Below are 18,798 nucleotides of genomic sequence, written 5' to 3'. Positions count from 1 at the left end.
GACGAGATTGAGTCTGCTGGTGTCTGTCCACTCCCTGATATTATTTATATATTTTGTTACTGAGGACCCCGACTCAGTGCCTGTAACTCATTGAAGGAACTCCGTCCATTGTGTCCCAACTCATTGAGACAGCTTACTAATAGACAAAACTATTATTGTGTTCTGTGTTGTCGTTTTATATTGAGCCCCAGGAAGAAAACCTTATTGGAAGAGGACATTATAGCTCCTGGGGCTTCCAGCTCTCCTGCTGCTTTTTCGTAACATACGAACAGAGAACCCTATCTATGCATCCCACTGCGCCCTCCAGTGCTGGATTTCTTAGTTTACCTTATGGTTAATGTATTTATCTTCTCTTACAGTATATTTTACGTCAGGATAAGCAGTTGAAGTATGACGTAGCAGACAAGTGGTTACAGAAATACACAGCAAAAATGAAGACCTTTATTAGTACAAGGCATCACCAACACGAGACTTTGTTTTCTATGAAGTCTTATGTAGGCGTAATGTCGTATTAATGAAGATCTCCATTTGCTGTATGTGCCTCTTTATTGCATGAAGTTATTGATGGCCAGGCTGGCGGTGGAGCACATGCATTAAACAGCTACTGTTGATCTCTTCGTTGTAAGTCGATGAGCCAGGTAAAGAACCTAACACAATAAATTTTACTGCTAATGTTGTTGCTCTTATTCCTTAAAACCCTTTATCTGATCTTGCTGATAGTTTCATCTTTGACACAGAGTCCCTCTTTGATTTTTTGTCAGCAACAGTTTTATTACACTGACTTTGATTATACCTTTCTTTAGCACCCCGTGGCCTAGTTGGCAGCGGTCACGCCTCACACACTGAATGTCCAAGGTTCAATTCCTGGCTTGGTGAAAATATTGGGCGTTTTTCCTTACATTTGTTGTTCCTGTTCACCTAGATGAATATCAAAATGGTATACAATACCGACAGGTTGTTAGGTAAGACACATGTGCAACAGTTAGGAACTATCTGACTATAGTTCCTGACTATGGAACTGAACTTCTCCAGGCTGAGGGACTGACAACCTCAAATTCTACGTCTTCAAGGGTGATGGACTGATTACATCGTCTTCACATCTCTACTGTTCCTGCCTACTTTCTGTATTCGACTGAAGAAGCCTACTGTGTAGGCGAAACGTTTCGGAATAAAGTTGTCTAACTGTTGCATATGTGTCTTACCTAACATCCTGTTCACCTAGCAAGCAAGTAGGTGCCGGGGTATTAGTAGACTGGTGTGGGTGGCATACTGAGGGACAAGATTGAGTGAACCCAGTGGATATAAGACAAACAATCCTCGATGACGCACTGATTTTATGCAATCCTGGGTGGCTAACCTCAGGGGTTAAAAATCCGAACAAAATCTTGTGTAACTCTGCCTCTGACATACTCTTCACCCTCGCTGGTCTCTGATCAGGCATATTACCCCTCCATCCTACCCTGCAGCGCCATACGACCCTAGAGCAGTGGTTCTCAACCATCCTACACAAGTGGGCCACATTTGATGGTCAAATGTGTGATGAGGGCCGCATCCATTTCCTAGAAGGGCCACATGCGGTCCTCGGGACACAGGTTGGGGACCCCTGCCCTAGTGAATCTAGCATTTAGATATGATTGTTATAATAATGTTCTTATTCCCTTCAACTTGATGCACTGAACCCGTGTGCAACACTCGTGTGCAACACCCGTGTGCAACATCGTCGTAATAAAGACACCCAGGTGTTGAAAGATACCCAGGTGTTGCGTGAAACATACCAAGGTGTTGGAAGAGGGAATGTCGTAACAACGTAAACTAAGAACAGCTAAGCAATTGCTCTGGGGTCGCGTTCACCTCCATCCTACCTGGCAGCAGAACATCTCTCATCGAGGGAGGTACCTTGATGCCACCAAGGGGGGGGGAGGTGGAGAAGGCTCTTGATTCCGTGAACTGGACTCTTTTCTTCTTAGTCAAGGATCGGACCTAAAAGCATTCCCCAAGGTGCAACCCATACGGGTTTAGCTCTTATTGTTGAAAATGGTACACAGTACCGATAAGTTGAAGATTAAGACATATGCAACAGTTGGGTACCTTCAATCAAATACAAAGTATTTGAGATAGTCAGTCCCTCAGCCTGGAGAAAAGTTCAGTTCCATGTGTCTTAATCGACAAAAATCTTAATAAGCCTTACTAGACAAAATCCTGGAACAGGCCAGCCTGATGAAGTTGAATATTTCAATGTTTTCCTTCGTCACTGCCTCCAGGATACACTCCCACGAGCGCCTGTCATCAACAACTGCAAACCAATCCTAAAACTAGCAAGATAATGCACTCTCCACTGTACCATGCTAGCCTAATTAAAGTGTATTTGTAGTCACGATGGGGCCTATGCTAGCCTTTCTTGTATGTATAGGAAAAAATCATTCAACACACATTTCGACCTAGACTTTGAGTTTCCTAGCTAAGCTCTAGCTAATTCATTAATTTACATTCTGTTGGCAGTTTATCTCTGTGTATTTACACAAAGAAGTGTGTATATCTGTGTTTATACACTGAGATGGGTGTATCTCAGTGTGTATACACGAGAAGTGTGTATCTCACACTGTAAATACACGGAGAGGTGTGTACCTCTCGATCGGAATGCATTGAGAGCTTAATTTAATCTGTATTAGGTGAAACACAGCTTTGATGACACTCGCGTAGCCAATAGACTCTTGTCCTCAAAATTAACCACATCAACACTTGCTCGGTAAAGCGTGAAGACAAGAGGAAGGAAAAAGACACTTATGTACAGTTCAGGACATTTATTAAAGGAAACGTTTCGCCACGAGTGGCTTCTTCAGTCCTAATACAGAGAAAACTAAGAAAACACACACACACACACACACACACACACACACACACACACACACACACACACACACATATATATATATATATATATATATATATATATATATATATATATATATATATATATATATATATAATATATATATATATTCTGGCAAGACAGTGATGGAGTGAATGATGGTGAAAGTTTTTCTTTTTCGGGCCACCCTGCCTTGGTGGGAATTGGCCAGTGTGATAATATATATATATATATATATATATATATATATATATATATATATATATATATATATATATATATATATATATATATATATATATATATATATATATATATATATATATATATATATATATATATATATATAGTGGCAGGAGTCAGGTGAGGTGACGCGTGGGAAGAGGTGGTAGTAGTAGTAGTAGTAGTAATGGAACTAAGGAGGTGAGGCTAGAGAGGGACCTGCTGGCATCAAGTAACACCAGTTCCCAGGATGGGTAATATCCTCTTGCTTAGTAAGTTACAGTATTTCAAAATTACTAAGCAAGAGGATATTACCCATCCTGGGAACTGGTGTTACATGATGCCAGCAGGTCCCTCTCTTGCCTCACCTCCTTAGTTCCACTACTACTACTACTACTACTACTACCACCTCTACCCACGCGTCACCTCACCTGACGCAAGGAGGTCTGACGACACAAGGAATGCCTGCGTACAACACCGTAATTCACACAACCACTTGATAAACTACAGAAACTCAAGACTTATCGCCACAGAAGACGACACTCAATACCGAAGAATCCTGGAATCATCACTTATTTCTATATCCGACAACTTCAACCAGAATAGTGGCTTCTATAACATAGCTGAACCACTTGCCAAGAAACTTCTTCATCGCTATCCCACATAAGAACACTGTAGAAGGTCTGCTCACAAACTTATCCAATCTCCTTTCCAAGCTACCCGAGATTTTAGACTCTATAACCCCACTCGGTACATCATCAGATGCAGCATTCTCCACCTGACCTCAGCATTCTGAACCTGACTATAAATACTCGCGTTCCTTCCACCCCAGGTAGTTCTGTTTGTGACTTGAAAAAGCCCACTGTGTGGGCGAAACGTAGTCAATAAAGGATCACATTATACTGCATATGTGTTTATATTTCCATTGTGTCGGTATTTTATACCATTTATTTCCAATATCCCCTTTATTAATACCTATCTTCCACTTATACACTTCGATCAGGTCTCCCCTCATTCTCCGCCTAACAAGTGAATGTAACTTAAGAGTCTTCAATCTTTCTTCACAAGGAAGATTTCTAATGCTATGTATTAATTTAGTCATCCTACGCTGAATGTTTTCTAACGAATTTATATCCATTCTGTAATATGGAGACCAGAATTGAGCTGCATAATCTAGGTGAGGCCTTACTAATGATGTATAAAGCTGCATAATCTAGGTGAGGCCTTACTAATGATGTATAAAGCTGCATAATCTAGGTGAGGCCTTACTAATGATGTATAAAGCTGCATAATCTAGGTGAGGCCTTACTAATGATGTATAAAGCTGCATAATCTAGGTGAGGCCTTACTAATGATGTATAAAGCTGCATAATCTAGGTGAGGCCTTACTAATGATGTATAAAGCTGCATAATCTAGGTGAGGCCTTACTAATGATGTATAAAGCTGCGATGTTACTCAAAGGAGACACAGTTACTGCGTGTTATATCATAAAGATGTATTGGTGGTGACCACTTGTTTGTGCTTGAGATGGGGGCTGGGCATGGTTACGTAAAGTCTAAGGCAAAAAAATGGAATCCGCCCACTACCACACTTGGCTGTCATCCAGGCTACTGAGTAGTCCCTGTAAGGAGAGCAAAAACATGACTCATGTACCATTACAAATAACCTTACTTGTTTTGGATGACATTCTCAAGCGGAATTTAACAGGTGATTCGTGGAAAAGGGAGGCAGAGGGTAGATTTGTATTTTTTCCTGGTCTTCTAAACTGTTATCTTGATTATTTAGTGTTGAAAGTTAGAGTTATATTTCTTACTATCACCATCTGGTGTGATTCACGAGGTCGATGTGTATTCAAGGATTCTGTTGGTTGAAGTGCAGGCCAGTGACTGTTGTTTATATAAAACTTAAATATATTTGGGATTCAACGCTGGCAAAAAATAACACTACGAGATTTTAGCTCTGTGTTAGTTCCTTATATAAAGAGAACACATTGGCCGGGTCGTCTCAGTCGTTACTAGAATTTGCAGAAGTTCGCAGTAAGTTAGGCTAGTCAGTTAGGCTAGTGCTGATACACATATAATTCGCACATACGAGAGAGTAGCTTACGACGACGTTTAGGTCCGACTTAGACAATTTACAAAGTTACTAGTGTGACTTTGCTAAATTTGCGTGACTTTGTAAATAATCCAAGTCTGACCGTAAGCTCCTCTCTCATATGTGCGGTTTATTTGTAATAAAGTTGGTAGAATTACCGACAATTTGTAAAGTAAAAGGACACAAGTGCAACTAATGTGATATTTATTGTGGCAACGTTTCGCTCTCCAGGAGCTTTATCAAGCCATTACGGTAATGGCTTGATAAAGCTCCTGGAGAGCGAAACGTTGCCACAATAAATGTCACATTAGTTGCACTTGTGTCCTTTTACTTTACGGTTAATTTGTGTATTGTTCCAGTCACAGTATTGTGCCTTCTTGTTATTTCTAGCTGCCGATGGCGAGGTACATTTATATATCATAATAACCGAGCCAGCTGAGACACCTTCAGCAAACAGAAGACGCGACAACCTGTAACTGTGCAAGGGTGTTTGACACTCTTAAGAAACTTTCTGATCCGGCTTAACCCAACACCCGCTGCCATGTTCAGGTCGAGACACTGTTTACACCCAACTTAGTGATCAGAGGACAAAATCACGGAACGGGAGAGGCTTGAACCCATGGCAAGTGAGTTCTAAAGCTCACAGGTCATGGGTTCAGGCTCCACTAGCTCCTTCATTTGTCTCCAATCGTGTTATTACAATTTCGTGAACAAGAGGATCAAGTCTCTCAAGTAGGATCGAGCTTCCATGGCTTCACTCTTCCCCAGACTCAATATACCAACGAAAGTTAATATTGAGTGTTAGTAACAATAAAAAAATATATTTATGCATTTATAATTAAAGATCTATTTTACGCGAAAACGGAAAAAATATTTGTCACAGTGAATATACATTTCTTATTGAGTTTTCACGGGATTTTTAAAGTCTATCTTTCCGCGATCTCCATTATGGTGAAGTGAGGCTCAAAGAGGAGCAATGAAATTGTCAATTTAAAAAAATGTCAATTTTGTATTTAGTTTTGCCGTCTTAGCTCAGCTAAGAGGTGGCACCGACCCTGACTGAAATTCAGTTTAGAAAAATACTAAAATATTTAACTGGACGCGCTTTATATTATTAATTTTCAGTAAAGAAACCAGTAGAGTATGCTCACTTTTCCCTATTTCCTCCAAAACATGAATATTACTCATACATACGTATATATACTTTATGGCTATGTAATGGCTTATTAATACTCATGAATATGTCATTTTAGAACTTTTCACTTTATTTTCAGAAGAGTTTGACAACCGACAACCATGTGTGACGAAGAAGAAGTAGCACTTGTGGTGGACAATGGCTCTGGTCTCTGCAAGGCCGGCTTCGCTGGTGACGACGCTCCCCGCTCTGTCTTTCCTTCCATCGTCGGCCGCGCTCGTCACCAGGGTGTGATGGTCGGTATGGGTCAGAAGGACGCCTATGTCGGTGATGAGGCCCAGAGCAAGAGAGGTGTCCTGACTCTCAAGTACCCCATCGAGCACGGCATCATCACCAACTGGGACGACATGGAGAAGATCTGGCATCATACATTCTATAATGAGCTCCGTATTGCCCCTGAAGAGTCTCCAACATTGTTGACTGAGGCTCCTCTCAACCCTAAAGCCAACCGCGAGAAGATGACACAGATCATGTTTGAAACTTTTGCTATGCCGGCTATGTATGTGGCTATTCAGGCCGTGATGTCGCTATACGCTTCTGGTCGTACCACTGGTCTTGTGTGTGACTCTGGTGATGGTGTGACCCATATGGTTCCTGTGTACGAGGGTTACGCTCTTCCTCATGCTATCCTTCGTCTTGACCTTGCTGGTCGTGACCTGACTCAGTATCTCATGAAGATCATGACTGAGCGTGGTTACTCCTTCACCACCACAGCTGAGCGTGAGATTGTCCGTGACATCAAGGAGAAGCTTTGCTACATCGCCCTTGACTTCGAGAATGAAATGAATGTTGCTGCTGCTTCCAGTTCCCTTGAAAAGTCCTATGAGCTTCCTGATGGTCAAGTTATTACTATTGGCAACGAACGTTTCCGCTGCCCTGAGTCTCTATTCCAGCCTTCCTTCCTGGGTATGGAATCTTTGGGTATCCACGAGACGGTTTACAACTCCATCATGAGGTGCGACATTGACATCAGGAAGGATCTGTTCGCCAACAACGTCATGTCTGGTGGTACTACCATGTACCCTGGTATTGCTGACCGCATGCAGAAGGAAATCACTGCTCTGGCTCCCCCAACCATCAAGATCAAGATCATTGCTCCTCCCGAGCGTAAGTACTCCGTCTGGATCGGTGGTTCCATCCTGGCCTCACTGTCCACCTTCCAGACTATGTGGATCACTAAATACGAATACGACGAGTCCGGCCCCGGCATCGTCCACCGCAAGTGCTTCTAAACTGTGCACTTGTTCTATTATAACTGTGATACAAATTATGATTATGTTTGAATATTAAGCTTCTAAAACAAAATAATATCATGAACTATATTTCTTTCGTTTAAAAATCCCTAAATATTTTTATATATTCTTTATAAGACATGATTTTCACCATTGTTTTATCAATTTATTAAGTATGCATGTGTATTTTACTACCTAAGCACACGTACTATAAACGGAATAAAAATAAATTATTACTTATACTTAATGCCTTTGTATTTCCTAACATATTTTTCAATATATCGACCGTTTAAGATAAGTGCAGAAAATATCAATTAATTTTTATTGACGTTTTTGATGGGGTCAGTTCCACTGCCAGACGTGATACCACTCATCATAGCCACAATATATTATATTCTAGAACTGGGGAGACAAACTCCAATCCTATTTTTTTTCTGTCCCTGTCAAAAAATGCTCGACTCGTATACTTGAAAATTCTCAACAACGAGAAAGCATTCTGATGAATTTGACTCTGGTATTTCTTGCCTTTTTCACCCTTCGTTGTTTCATTGATAAGAGAAGTACCACATATTTTGGCACCACCTATACATACTATTAGGATATTAATCTTAAATGATTATAATTATGACCATAATTTTTAATAGGGTGGACCGGTAAGCCAGTGGAAGGCCTCGGTCAGATGACCAAAAGCTCCAAAGGCGGGTCATCTAAGACCCGCGTCAGGAAACGCTTGTCCTGTTTCCTGACGAACTTTACCTTACCTATACATACTGCATATATATTATAAATACTCATAAAAATACCACAGAGAGAAATACAGAAATAACTGAGCGCTTTCATGGGTTTGCATACATATCTTCAGAAGAGTGAGAATAAAGAATCAAGAGTAGTAAACTATTTCTCACTCTAAAATATGACAGAAGGAGCTTGGGTATTTCTACTTTTCAACTAATGTATTTTTTTCAATTTTACGTGTGTGGCATGCAAAGAGTACGTAACCTTTATTCAGCGCATGTACACACCCTCATTGAAAGGCTATCTTCCCCAACCAGCGAACCAGGTACTAAGGGTTGATGATGGGGCCCCCGTCATTCAACCAGTACCCAGGTTCCAGCTAATGAAAAGATGGTTTTGGCAATCGCAGAGGTTATGTGGGTACCACTCTCCTGTCTGCCCTTGTCATTCCCATTCTAGAGCTGGTTGAAGCACGGTCTGCTCTCTAGTGGAGTGCACTAATACCTATCGTTGTACATAGTGTATATAGTGTACATACTTCTGTTCTAAATTGGTGAAGGACAATGTAAGTCAAAAGTTTTTCTGCTGTGTTTATTTTGCTCCCTTTACACCCAGGATGAGAGGCCTTTGGGATTCCTGGGTTGTAATAACATGCATAATTGTGAATTCTGGCCTGCTTACACCTGAGAACATACTCGAGTATGCAATGAGATCACAGGAAACAGATGATATCACAATATGCAGAATAACTACACTGAAAATATAGTGAAATTCCAGTAGCTTTGGTGATTTCACACATTATCATTATCCTTGTTAATGTGAGAAATCGCGAAAGCTCTTAGAATTTCACTACGACTCTGACAGCGGGTTCAAACCCCACCCTTGGTATGGTTTGCTTAGAATTTACGAATTTTTCACTGTGGTTAATTTGCATACTTGAGAATTTAAGTCAACTAAATCAATAACAGAATCATAATATGAATATTACTCAGTCTTGAAAAACTTTACACCAACACAATACCGTCACGATAAAGATTAGAGCCAGACTTTGATATGTCCCGAGCCAAGCTAACAGCCCCTAACACACACAAAAAAAAAAAACATAGTAGGAACTCTGATCATTAATTCTGCAGAAGTCTTAAATGTTGGTAAAAAAAAAAACAGAGGGAGATGGTCTCGTAAATCTCCTCGTTTTTTTTCTGCACGTCGGCGGACAGTAACTGATGCACTCACCCAGCTGAGGATACACGAATGATGCTGTGATCTGTGTCTCAGTTTAGAAGAGTTTCAGAGGCACAGTGTGCTTACAAGGATTGGCCCTATACCCCACACATACCCTTCACAAGATTAACAGCTCTCGTATATTCTTTCTTTCAACAAACTGGCCGTATCCCACCGAGGCAGGGTGGCCCAAAAAGAAAAACGAAAGTTTCTCTTTTTAAATTTAATAATTTATACAGAAGGAGTTACTAGCCCCTTGCTCCCGGCATTTTAGTTGCCTCTTACGACACGCATGGTTTACGGTGGAAGAATTCTGTTCCACTTCTCCATGGAGATAAGAAGAAATAAACAAGACCAAGAACCAGTAAGAAAATAGAAGGAAACCCCAGAAAGGTGTGTATATATATGCTTGTACATGTATATGTATAGTTATACTCTCATACATTCCCCTCTTTGCCTCAACTGACAAAGTTCTTTGTCTCCACAGACTCCTCAGTGCACAACTCACCTTTTTCCTCTCATCAATTCTATGATTCACCTCATCTTTCATAGACCCATCCGCTGACACGTCCACTCCCAAATATCTGAATACATTCACCTCCTCCATACTCTCTCCCTCCAACCTGATATCCAGTCTTTCGTTACCTAATTTTTTTTGTTATCCTCATCACCTTACTCTTTCTTATATCCACTTTTAATTTCTTTTGCATACCCTACCAAACTCATCCACCAACCTCTGCAACTTCTCTTCAGAATCTCTCAGAAGCACAGTGTCATCAGCAAAGAGCAACTGTGACAACTCCCACTTTGTGTTAAATTCTTTATGTTTTAACCCCACACGTCTTGCCAACACCCGATCATTCACTTCTCTTACAACCCCATCTATAAATATATTAAATAACCACGGTGACATCACACATCCCTGTCTAAGGCCTACTTTTACTGGTAAATAATCTCCCTCTTTCCTACATACTATAACTTGAGCCTCACTATCCTCGTAAAAACTCCTCACTGCTTTCAGTAACCTACCTCCTGTTCCATACATTTGCAACATCTGCCACATTTAATTTAGCCCAATCCAACTAAATATATTTTAGACAAATTTACAGTAATTTAATAATAAAAAAACACAATGAAATATATTTTTTTCGTTAGGTTCAGAATGATTTTTGCAAAATTATTGCATACACAAATTTTCGGTTGCTTTATTCGACAAGAAAAGCGTCGCTATTAAAGCCAAAATCGCAAGTTTTACCTATTCGGCACTTAGGTCTAGGAACAGAGCACAAAAACCAGTATAACAGAAACCTAAAAACCCTTATTTAAAAAATAAAAACAAATAGCCTAAGACGGTAAGCACAATAGGCCGTGTTAGCCTCAGTTCCTCAGATGATTAGTGCAGCAGAGCTCTCCCCTCTCCCTTCCCGGCCTCTCTCCAAAAAATCCTCTCACACAAACCGCTATTTTGTTATTTCGAAGATAAAAGCAAGAAGGAACACACTTTCTTGCCAGGGATTACAAATTATTGCTCACGCGACACAGCAGTAAACTGGTTCTTATCCATCTTACCTGTCCACCACGACCTTCAGTGGGCCGTACCAACTTTTACCTGAGTAAGCCAGAAGGCATTTAACCATTGAACAGACTCTAATTATCATGCGTGAATATTTGCACGTTAAACCCTGCAGTGACTCCCTATAAAAGAAAGTCATTTGTGCAGGTCTCTCAGTCTGCACTCGACTCCTGTGTCGGTCAGTGCTCGGTAAGTCATGTTCCACGCCAAGTCTGTGTTAGAAATTCAACGCAGTGGATGCCTTAATCTTCCACGCCAACGGGTTAACAACCATTGTGTGAAAGCATCACTTGCCCCTCTGAAAACTTGTGAAATGCCGTGTTTTTCTTCTGAGCCATTTTCTCCTCAGAGGTGGTAACTACCTGAGTTAGAAACTGGAGGCGGCATGACAAGGAAAGAGAGACATGTCAGCAACAGTGGAGTTCTTGTTAAATTGGACACATGTGCAACTCTTGGGTATCTTTATTGAGGAAACGTTTCGCCATATAGTGGCTTCATCAGTCCATACAAAGGATAAACTTGAAGAACAGGAGGAGAATGAGGTAATCAGTCCCTCAGCCTTGATGGACTGACCACATCGACTCAAGGCTGAGGGACTGATTACCTCATTCTCCTCCTGTTCTTCAAGTTTATCCTTTGTATGGAATTATGAAGCCACTGTGTGGCGAAACGTTTCCTCAATAAAGATACCCAAGAGTTGCACATGTGTCAAATTTAACAACGTGTCGGTTCTTTGAACCATTCATATACAGTGGAATTCTTCATTGGTACAACTTATCGCCTACGAGTAGATTTTATCAAATACTTGAGAAAACCCATTAATGGGTGAAACGTTGTACCAACGAAGACCTCCACTGCAACTAGTCTATCATTTACCATACTCTCAAGTTCTATTAAAGAAACAAAGTAAATAGTGACTTCGTGTTTTGCGTCGTAACTGATGTCGGTGTTATTGGCTAGAAACATTTAGTATTCAACTATTCTAAAGTAAATTTGGATATGAGGGTATTTAAGTAGATCGTAGCCTAGTGGTATCTAAAACGTAACTGAAATATACTCATAAGTGTTCTCGTTTATATACTGAGAATTTACTCTCAGCCTAAATCTGTTAGATATAAACAAAGAGTTTACTGTCAGCCTTACATATACTAGTTATTAAAGATACTTGAAAGTTAGAAGCATTGAAACTTGTGACTATAATAACGCTGAAAGTTGAGAAGCTTAGAATATTAACATATAGCTTAACTTACTTGGGAATTTGGATGAGACACAAGTAAAGTTTTAATAAAATTTTGGAATAAAATGTAATAGATTTATGATGATTTGCAGTTTAATGGTTTCCTTATAATACAGCAATCAATACAACGGCGTTTATTATCATAACAAAAATTTTTCAGGTGGGGATTGACTCAAACCATCAGCTATGTGTGACGAGGAGGAACAGGTAGCTCTTGTCTGCGACAATGGCTCCGGCATGGTCAAGGCCGGCTTCGCTGGTGACGACGCTCCCCGTTCGGTTTTTCCCTCCATCGTCGGCCGCGCTCGTCACCAGGGTGTGATGGTCGGTATGGGTCAGAAGGACGCCTACGTCGGTGATGAGGCCCAGAGCAAGAGAGGTATCCTGACTCTCAAGTACCCCATCGAGCACGGCATCATCACCAACTGGGATGACATGGAGAAGATCTGGCATCATACCTTCTACAATGAACTTCGTATTGCCCCTGAGGAGTCCCCCACAATGTTGACTGAAGCTCCCCTCAACCCCAAGGCCAACCGTGAAAAGATGACACAGATCATGTTCGAAACATTCGCTATGCCAGCCATGTATGTTACCATTCAGGCTGTGTTGTCGTTGTACGCCTCTGGTCGTACCACTGGTCTGGTGTGTGACTCTGGTGATGGTGTCTCTCACATGGTTCCCGTCTATGAAGGTTTCGCTCTTCCTCATGCCATCCTTCGTCTCGATCTTGCTGGTCGGGATCTCACTGCATATATGATGAAGATTCTAACTGAGCGTGGCTACTCCTTCACCACTACAGCTGAGCGTGAGATTGTTCGTGACATCAAGGAGAAGCTTTGCTACATCGCCCTTGACTTCGAGAATGAGATGAATGTTGCTGCTGCTTCTACTTCCCTGGACAAGTCCTACGAGCTTCCCGATGGTCAGGTCATCACCATTGGTAATGAGCGCTTCCGTTGCCCCGAGGCTATCTTCCAGCCTTCCTTCCTGGGTATGGAATCTGCTGGTGTCCACGAGACAGTTCATACCTCAATCATGAGGTGCGACATTGACATCAGGAAGGACCTGTTCGCCAACATTGTCATGTCTGGTGGTACCACCATGTACCCTGGTATTGCTGACCGCATGCAGAAGGAAATCACTAATTTGGCTCCTGCTACCATCAAAATCAAGATCATTGCTCCTCCTGAGCGTAAGTACTCCGTCTGGATCGGTGGTTCCATCCTGGCCTCACTGTCCACCTTCCAGACCATGTGGATCACCAAGGAGGAGTATGAGGAATCCGGCCCCGGCATCGTCCACCGCAAGTGCTTCTAAATGTTACTTCGATGGCACGATTTCGTAGATTCAGTTTGTTCCTACTGAACGACACAGACTTCTCTTCCTAGTAATATATTCACCCGTGTTTCTCTCAGGACCTGTTGAATAATGCCAATGTGAAGAGGTCACTGCTAGCATAATTTATACGTTAACAAACACACACATGTATGAACACAAGCAAACAGACACACACACACACACACACACACACACACACAAACACACACACACACACACACACACACACACACACACACACACACACACACACACACACACACACACACACACACACACACACACTAATACAATACAATTACTACTGAATTACCAATTTTCAATAGCATAAATAATGGTATCACAAATAAAGCTGAGTATTACAATATTTTGTTTTTTTATTTTACCACTAATGTTTATTTAATAACATATTTCATTATTTTTTTAACGAAGGAGGCAGCCCAGCTGAGACTTTTATTTTTCAATTCCTTACAGTCCCTCTGCTATCATTAACTGACTTATTACCTATAAAAACCTAAATTATATATGAAATAATGCATAATACAGTAACGAAAAATGTTGTGGGCTTAATTATCATAGAGAAGAAAGATAAACGCTCACAGAATTAGAAATATTCAGATATTTGTATGGCTCAATAATCTGGAATTTTATAAGTAATAATTAAACAATATTCATGGAAAGGGGATCTGGGGTACATAAAAATGGTGCTTAATTCTGTGTAATCCGAGAACCCGCCAAAAACATCATTTTTGGGTAAAATATGAAAGGAAGAAAGAGATTCAAGACGCTTTTAATAAAGATCAAATTTTAATTTAGCTTTTCGTTTAGAAGCGAAAAATTTATGAACGTGGAGCTGACCACTTAATTGTTTCTTAACCAAGACACTGCAAACACCAGCAGCTGTACACTACAGTGTTGGAACACCAGCAGCTGTACACTACAGTGTGGGGACACCAGCAGCTGTACACTACAGTGTGGGAACACCAGCAGCTGTACACTACAGTGTGGGAACACCAGCAGCTGTACACTACAGTGTTGGAACACCAGCAGCTGTACACTACAGTGTGGGAACACCAGCAGCTGTACACTACAGTGTGGGAACACCTGCAGCTGTACACTACAGTGTGGGAACACCAGCAGCTGTACACTACAGTGTGGGAACACCAGCAGCTGTACACTACAGTGTGGGAACACCAGCAGCTGTACACTACAGTGTGGGAACACCAGCAGCTGTACACTACAGTGTTGGAACACCAGCAGCTGTACACTACAGTGTGGGAACACCAGCAGCTGTACACTACAGTGTGGGAACACCAGCAGCTGTACACTACAGTGTGGGAACACCAGCAGCTGTACACTACAGTGTTGGAACACCAGCAGCTGTACACTACAGTGTGGGAACACCAGCAGCTGTACACTACAGTGTGGGAACACCTGCAGCTGTACACTACAGTGTGGGAACACCAACAGCTGTACACTACAGTGTGGGAACACCAACAGCTGTACACTACAGTGTTGGAACACAAGCAGCTGTACACTACAGTGTGGGAACATCTGCAGCTGTACACTACAGTGTTGGAACACCAGCAGCTGTACACTACAGTGTGGGAACACCAGCATCTGTACACTACAGTGTGGGAACACCAGCAGCTGTACACTACAGTGTGGGAACACCTGCAGCTGTACACGACAGTGTTGGAACACCAGCAGCTGTACACTACAGTGTGGGAACACCAGCAGCTGTACACTACAGTGTGGGAACACCTGCAGCTGTACACTACAGTGTGGGAACACCAACAGCTGTACACTACAGTGTGGGAACACCAACAGCTGTACACTACAGTGTTGGAACACCAGCAGCTGTACACTACAGTGTGGGAACACCTGCAGCTGTACACTACAGTGTTGGAACACCAGCAGCTGTACACTACAGTGTGGGAACACCAGCAGCTGTACACTACAGTGTGGGAACACCAGCAGCTGTACACTACAGTGTGGGAACACCTGCAGCTGTACACTACAGTGTGGGAACACCAGCAGCTGTACACTACAGTGTGGGAACACCAGCAGCTGTACACTACAGTGTGGGAACACCTGCAGCTGTACACTACAGTGTGGGAACACCAACAGCTGTACACTACAGTGTGGGAACACCAACAGCTGTACACTACAGTGTGAGAACACCAGCAGCTGTACACTACAGTGTGGGAATACCAGCAGCTGTACACTACAGTGGTGTGGGAACACCAGCAGCTGTACACTACAGTGTGGGAACACCAGCAGCTGTACACTACAGTGTTGGAACACCAACAGCTGTACACTACAGTGTGGGAACACCTACAGCTGTACACTACAGTGTGGGAACACCAACAGCTGTACACTACAGTGTGGGAACACCAACAGCTGTACACTACAGTGTGGGAACACCAACAGCTGTACACTACAGTGTGGGAACACCAACAGCTGTACACTACAGTGTGGGAACACCAACAGCTGTACACTACAGTGTGGGAACACCAACAGCTGTACACTACAGTGTGGGAACACCTGCAGCTGTACACTACAGTGTGGGAACACCAACAGCTGTACACTACAGTGTGGGAACACCAGCAGCTGTACACTACAGTGTGGGAACACCAGCAGCTGTACACTACAGTGTGGGAACACCTGCAGCTGTACACTACAGTGTTGGAACACCTGCAGCTGTACACTACAGTGTTGGAACACCTGCAGCTGTACACTACAGTGTTGGAACACCAGCAGCTGTACACTACAGTGTGGGAACACCTGCAGCTGTACACTACAGTGTTGGAACACCTGCAGCTGTACACTACAGTGTTGGAACACCTGCAGTTGCACACTACAGTGTTGGAACACCAGCAGCTGTACACTACAGTGTGGGAACACCTGCAGCTGTACACTACAGTGTTGGAACACCAGCAGCTGTACACTACAGTGTGGGAACACCTGCAGCTGTACACTACAGTGTGGGAACACCTGCAGCTGTACACTACAGTGTGGGAACACCTGCAGCTGTACACTACAGTGTGGGAACACCAGCAGCTGTACACTACAGTGTTGGAACACCTGCAGCTGTACACTACAGTGTTGGAACACCTGCAGCTGTACACTACAGTGTTGGAACACCAGCAGCTGTACACTACAGTGTGGGAACACCAGCAGCTGTACACTACAGTGTGGGAACACCAGCAGCTGTACACTACAGTGTTGGAACACCTGCAGCTGTACACTACAGTGTTGGAACACCTGCAGCTGTACACTACAGTGTGGGAACACCAGCAGCTGTACACTACAGTGTTGGAACACCTGCAGCTGTACACTACAGTGTTGGAACACCTGCAGCTGTACACTACAGTGTGGGAACACCAGCAGCTGTACACTACAGTGTGGGAACACCTGCAGCTGTACACTACAGTGTGGGAACACCAGCAGCTGTACACTACAGTGTTGGAACACCAGCAGCTGTACACTACAGTGTTGGAACACCAGCAGCTGTACACTACAGTGTTGGAACACCAGCAGCTGTACACTACAGTGTGGGAACACCTGCAGCTGTACACTACAGTGTGGGAACACCAGCAGCTGTACACTACAGTGTGGGAACACCTGCAGCTGTACACTACAGTGTTGGAACACCAACAGCTGTACACTACAGTGTGGGAACACCAACAGCTGTACACTACAGTGTTGGAACACCTGCAGCTGTACACTACAGTGTTGGAACACCAACAGCTGTACACTACAGTGTTGGAACACCTGCAGCTGTACACTACAGTGTGGGAACACCAACAGCTGTACACTACAGTGTTGGAACACCAACAGCTGTACACTACAGTGTTGGAACACCAGGAGCTGTACACTACAGTGTTGGAACACCTGCAGCTGTACACTACAGTGTTGGAACACCTGCAGCTGTACACTACAGTGTGGGAACACCAGCAGCTGTACACTACAGTGTTGGAACACCTGCAGCTGTACACTACAGTGTTGGAACACCTGCAGCTGTACACTACAGTGTGGGAACACCAGCAGCTGTACACTACAGTGTGGGAACACCTGCAGCTGTACACTACAGTGTGGGAACACCAGCAGCTGTACACTACAGTGTGGGAACACCAGCAGCTGTACACTACAGTGTGGGAACACCTGCAGCTGTACACTACAGTGTTGGAACACCAGCAGCTGTACACTACAGTGTGGGAACACCTGCAGCTGTACACTACAGTGTGGGAACACCAACAGCTGTACACTACAGTGTGGGAACACCTGCAGCTGTACACTACAGTGTTGGAACACCAACAGCTGTACACTACAGTGTGGGAACACCAACAGCTGTACACTACAGTGTTGGAACACCTGCAGCTGTACACTACAGTGTTGGAACACCAACAGCTGTACACTACAGTGTTGGAACACCTGCAGCTGTACACTACAGTGTGGGAACACCAACAGCTGTACACTACAGTGTTGGAACACCAACAGCTGTACACTACAGTGTTGGAACACCTGCAGCTGTACACTACAGTGTGGGAACACCTGCAGCTGTACACTACAGTGTGGGAACACCTGCAGCTGTACACTACAGTGTGGGAACACCTGCAGCTGTACACTACAGTGTGGGAACACCAGCAGCTGTACACTACAGTGTGGGAACACCAGCAGCTGTACACTACAGTGTGGGAACACCAGCAGCTGTACACTACAGTGTGGGAACACCAACAGCTGTACACTACAGTGTTGGAACACCAGCAGCTGTACACTACAGTGTGGGAACACCAGCAGCTGTACACTACAGTGTGGGAACACCAGCAGCTGTACACTACAGTGTGGGAACACCTGCAGCTGTACACTACAGTGTGGGAACACCTGCAGCTGTACACTACAGTGTGGGAACACCTGCAGCTGTACACTACAGTGTGGGAACACCTGCAGCTGTACACTACAGTGTGGGAACACCAGCAGCTGTACACTACAGTGTTGGAACACCAGCAGCTGTACACTACAGTGTGGGAACACCAGCAGCTGTACACTACAGTGTGGGAACACCAACAGCTGTA

The 18,798-nt window shown here is 43.2% G+C and overlaps 2 protein-coding genes across 2 annotated transcripts; both read left to right on the top strand.

Moving 5' to 3' along the window:
* Positions 1–5,006: 5,006 nt before the first annotated feature.
* LOC128704342 (actin-3, muscle-specific) lies at positions 5,007–7,855 on the top strand. Its single transcript, XM_053799507.2, has 2 exons — positions 5,007–5,128; positions 6,461–7,855. Exon 2 carries the CDS (start codon positions 6,483–6,485, stop codon positions 7,611–7,613), a length of 1,131 nt encoding a protein of 376 aa, XP_053655482.1. The 5' UTR covers positions 5,007–5,128; positions 6,461–6,482; the 3' UTR covers positions 7,614–7,855.
* A 3,342-nt stretch (positions 7,856–11,197) lies between these two features.
* On the top strand, positions 11,198–14,013 carry LOC128704465 (actin-2, muscle-specific-like). The gene is made up of 2 exons (XM_053799607.2): positions 11,198–11,331; positions 12,540–14,013. The coding sequence occupies exon 2, from the start codon at positions 12,566–12,568 to the stop codon at positions 13,697–13,699; it is 1,134 nt and encodes a 377-aa protein (XP_053655582.2). The 5' UTR covers positions 11,198–11,331; positions 12,540–12,565; the 3' UTR covers positions 13,700–14,013.
* Positions 14,014–18,798: the final 4,785 nt, after the last annotated feature.

This window comes from Cherax quadricarinatus, chromosome 84, assembly GCF_038502225.1.
Source record: "Cherax quadricarinatus isolate ZL_2023a chromosome 84, ASM3850222v1, whole genome shotgun sequence".
Taxonomy (NCBI): Eukaryota; Metazoa; Arthropoda; class Malacostraca; order Decapoda; family Parastacidae; genus Cherax; species Cherax quadricarinatus.
The sequence above is the reverse complement of the archived record's forward strand: the minus strand, read 5'-3'. Positions and strand labels throughout refer to the sequence as shown.

Excerpts from the sequence above, each read along its gene's own strand:
- LOC128704342 (XM_053799507.2), top strand. The coding sequence starts at position 6,483 with ATGTGTGACGAAGAAGAAGTAGCACTTGTGGTGGACAATGGCTCTGGT.
- LOC128704465 (XM_053799607.2), top strand. The coding sequence starts at position 12,566 with ATGTGTGACGAGGAGGAACAGGTAGCTCTTGTCTGCGACAATGGCTCC.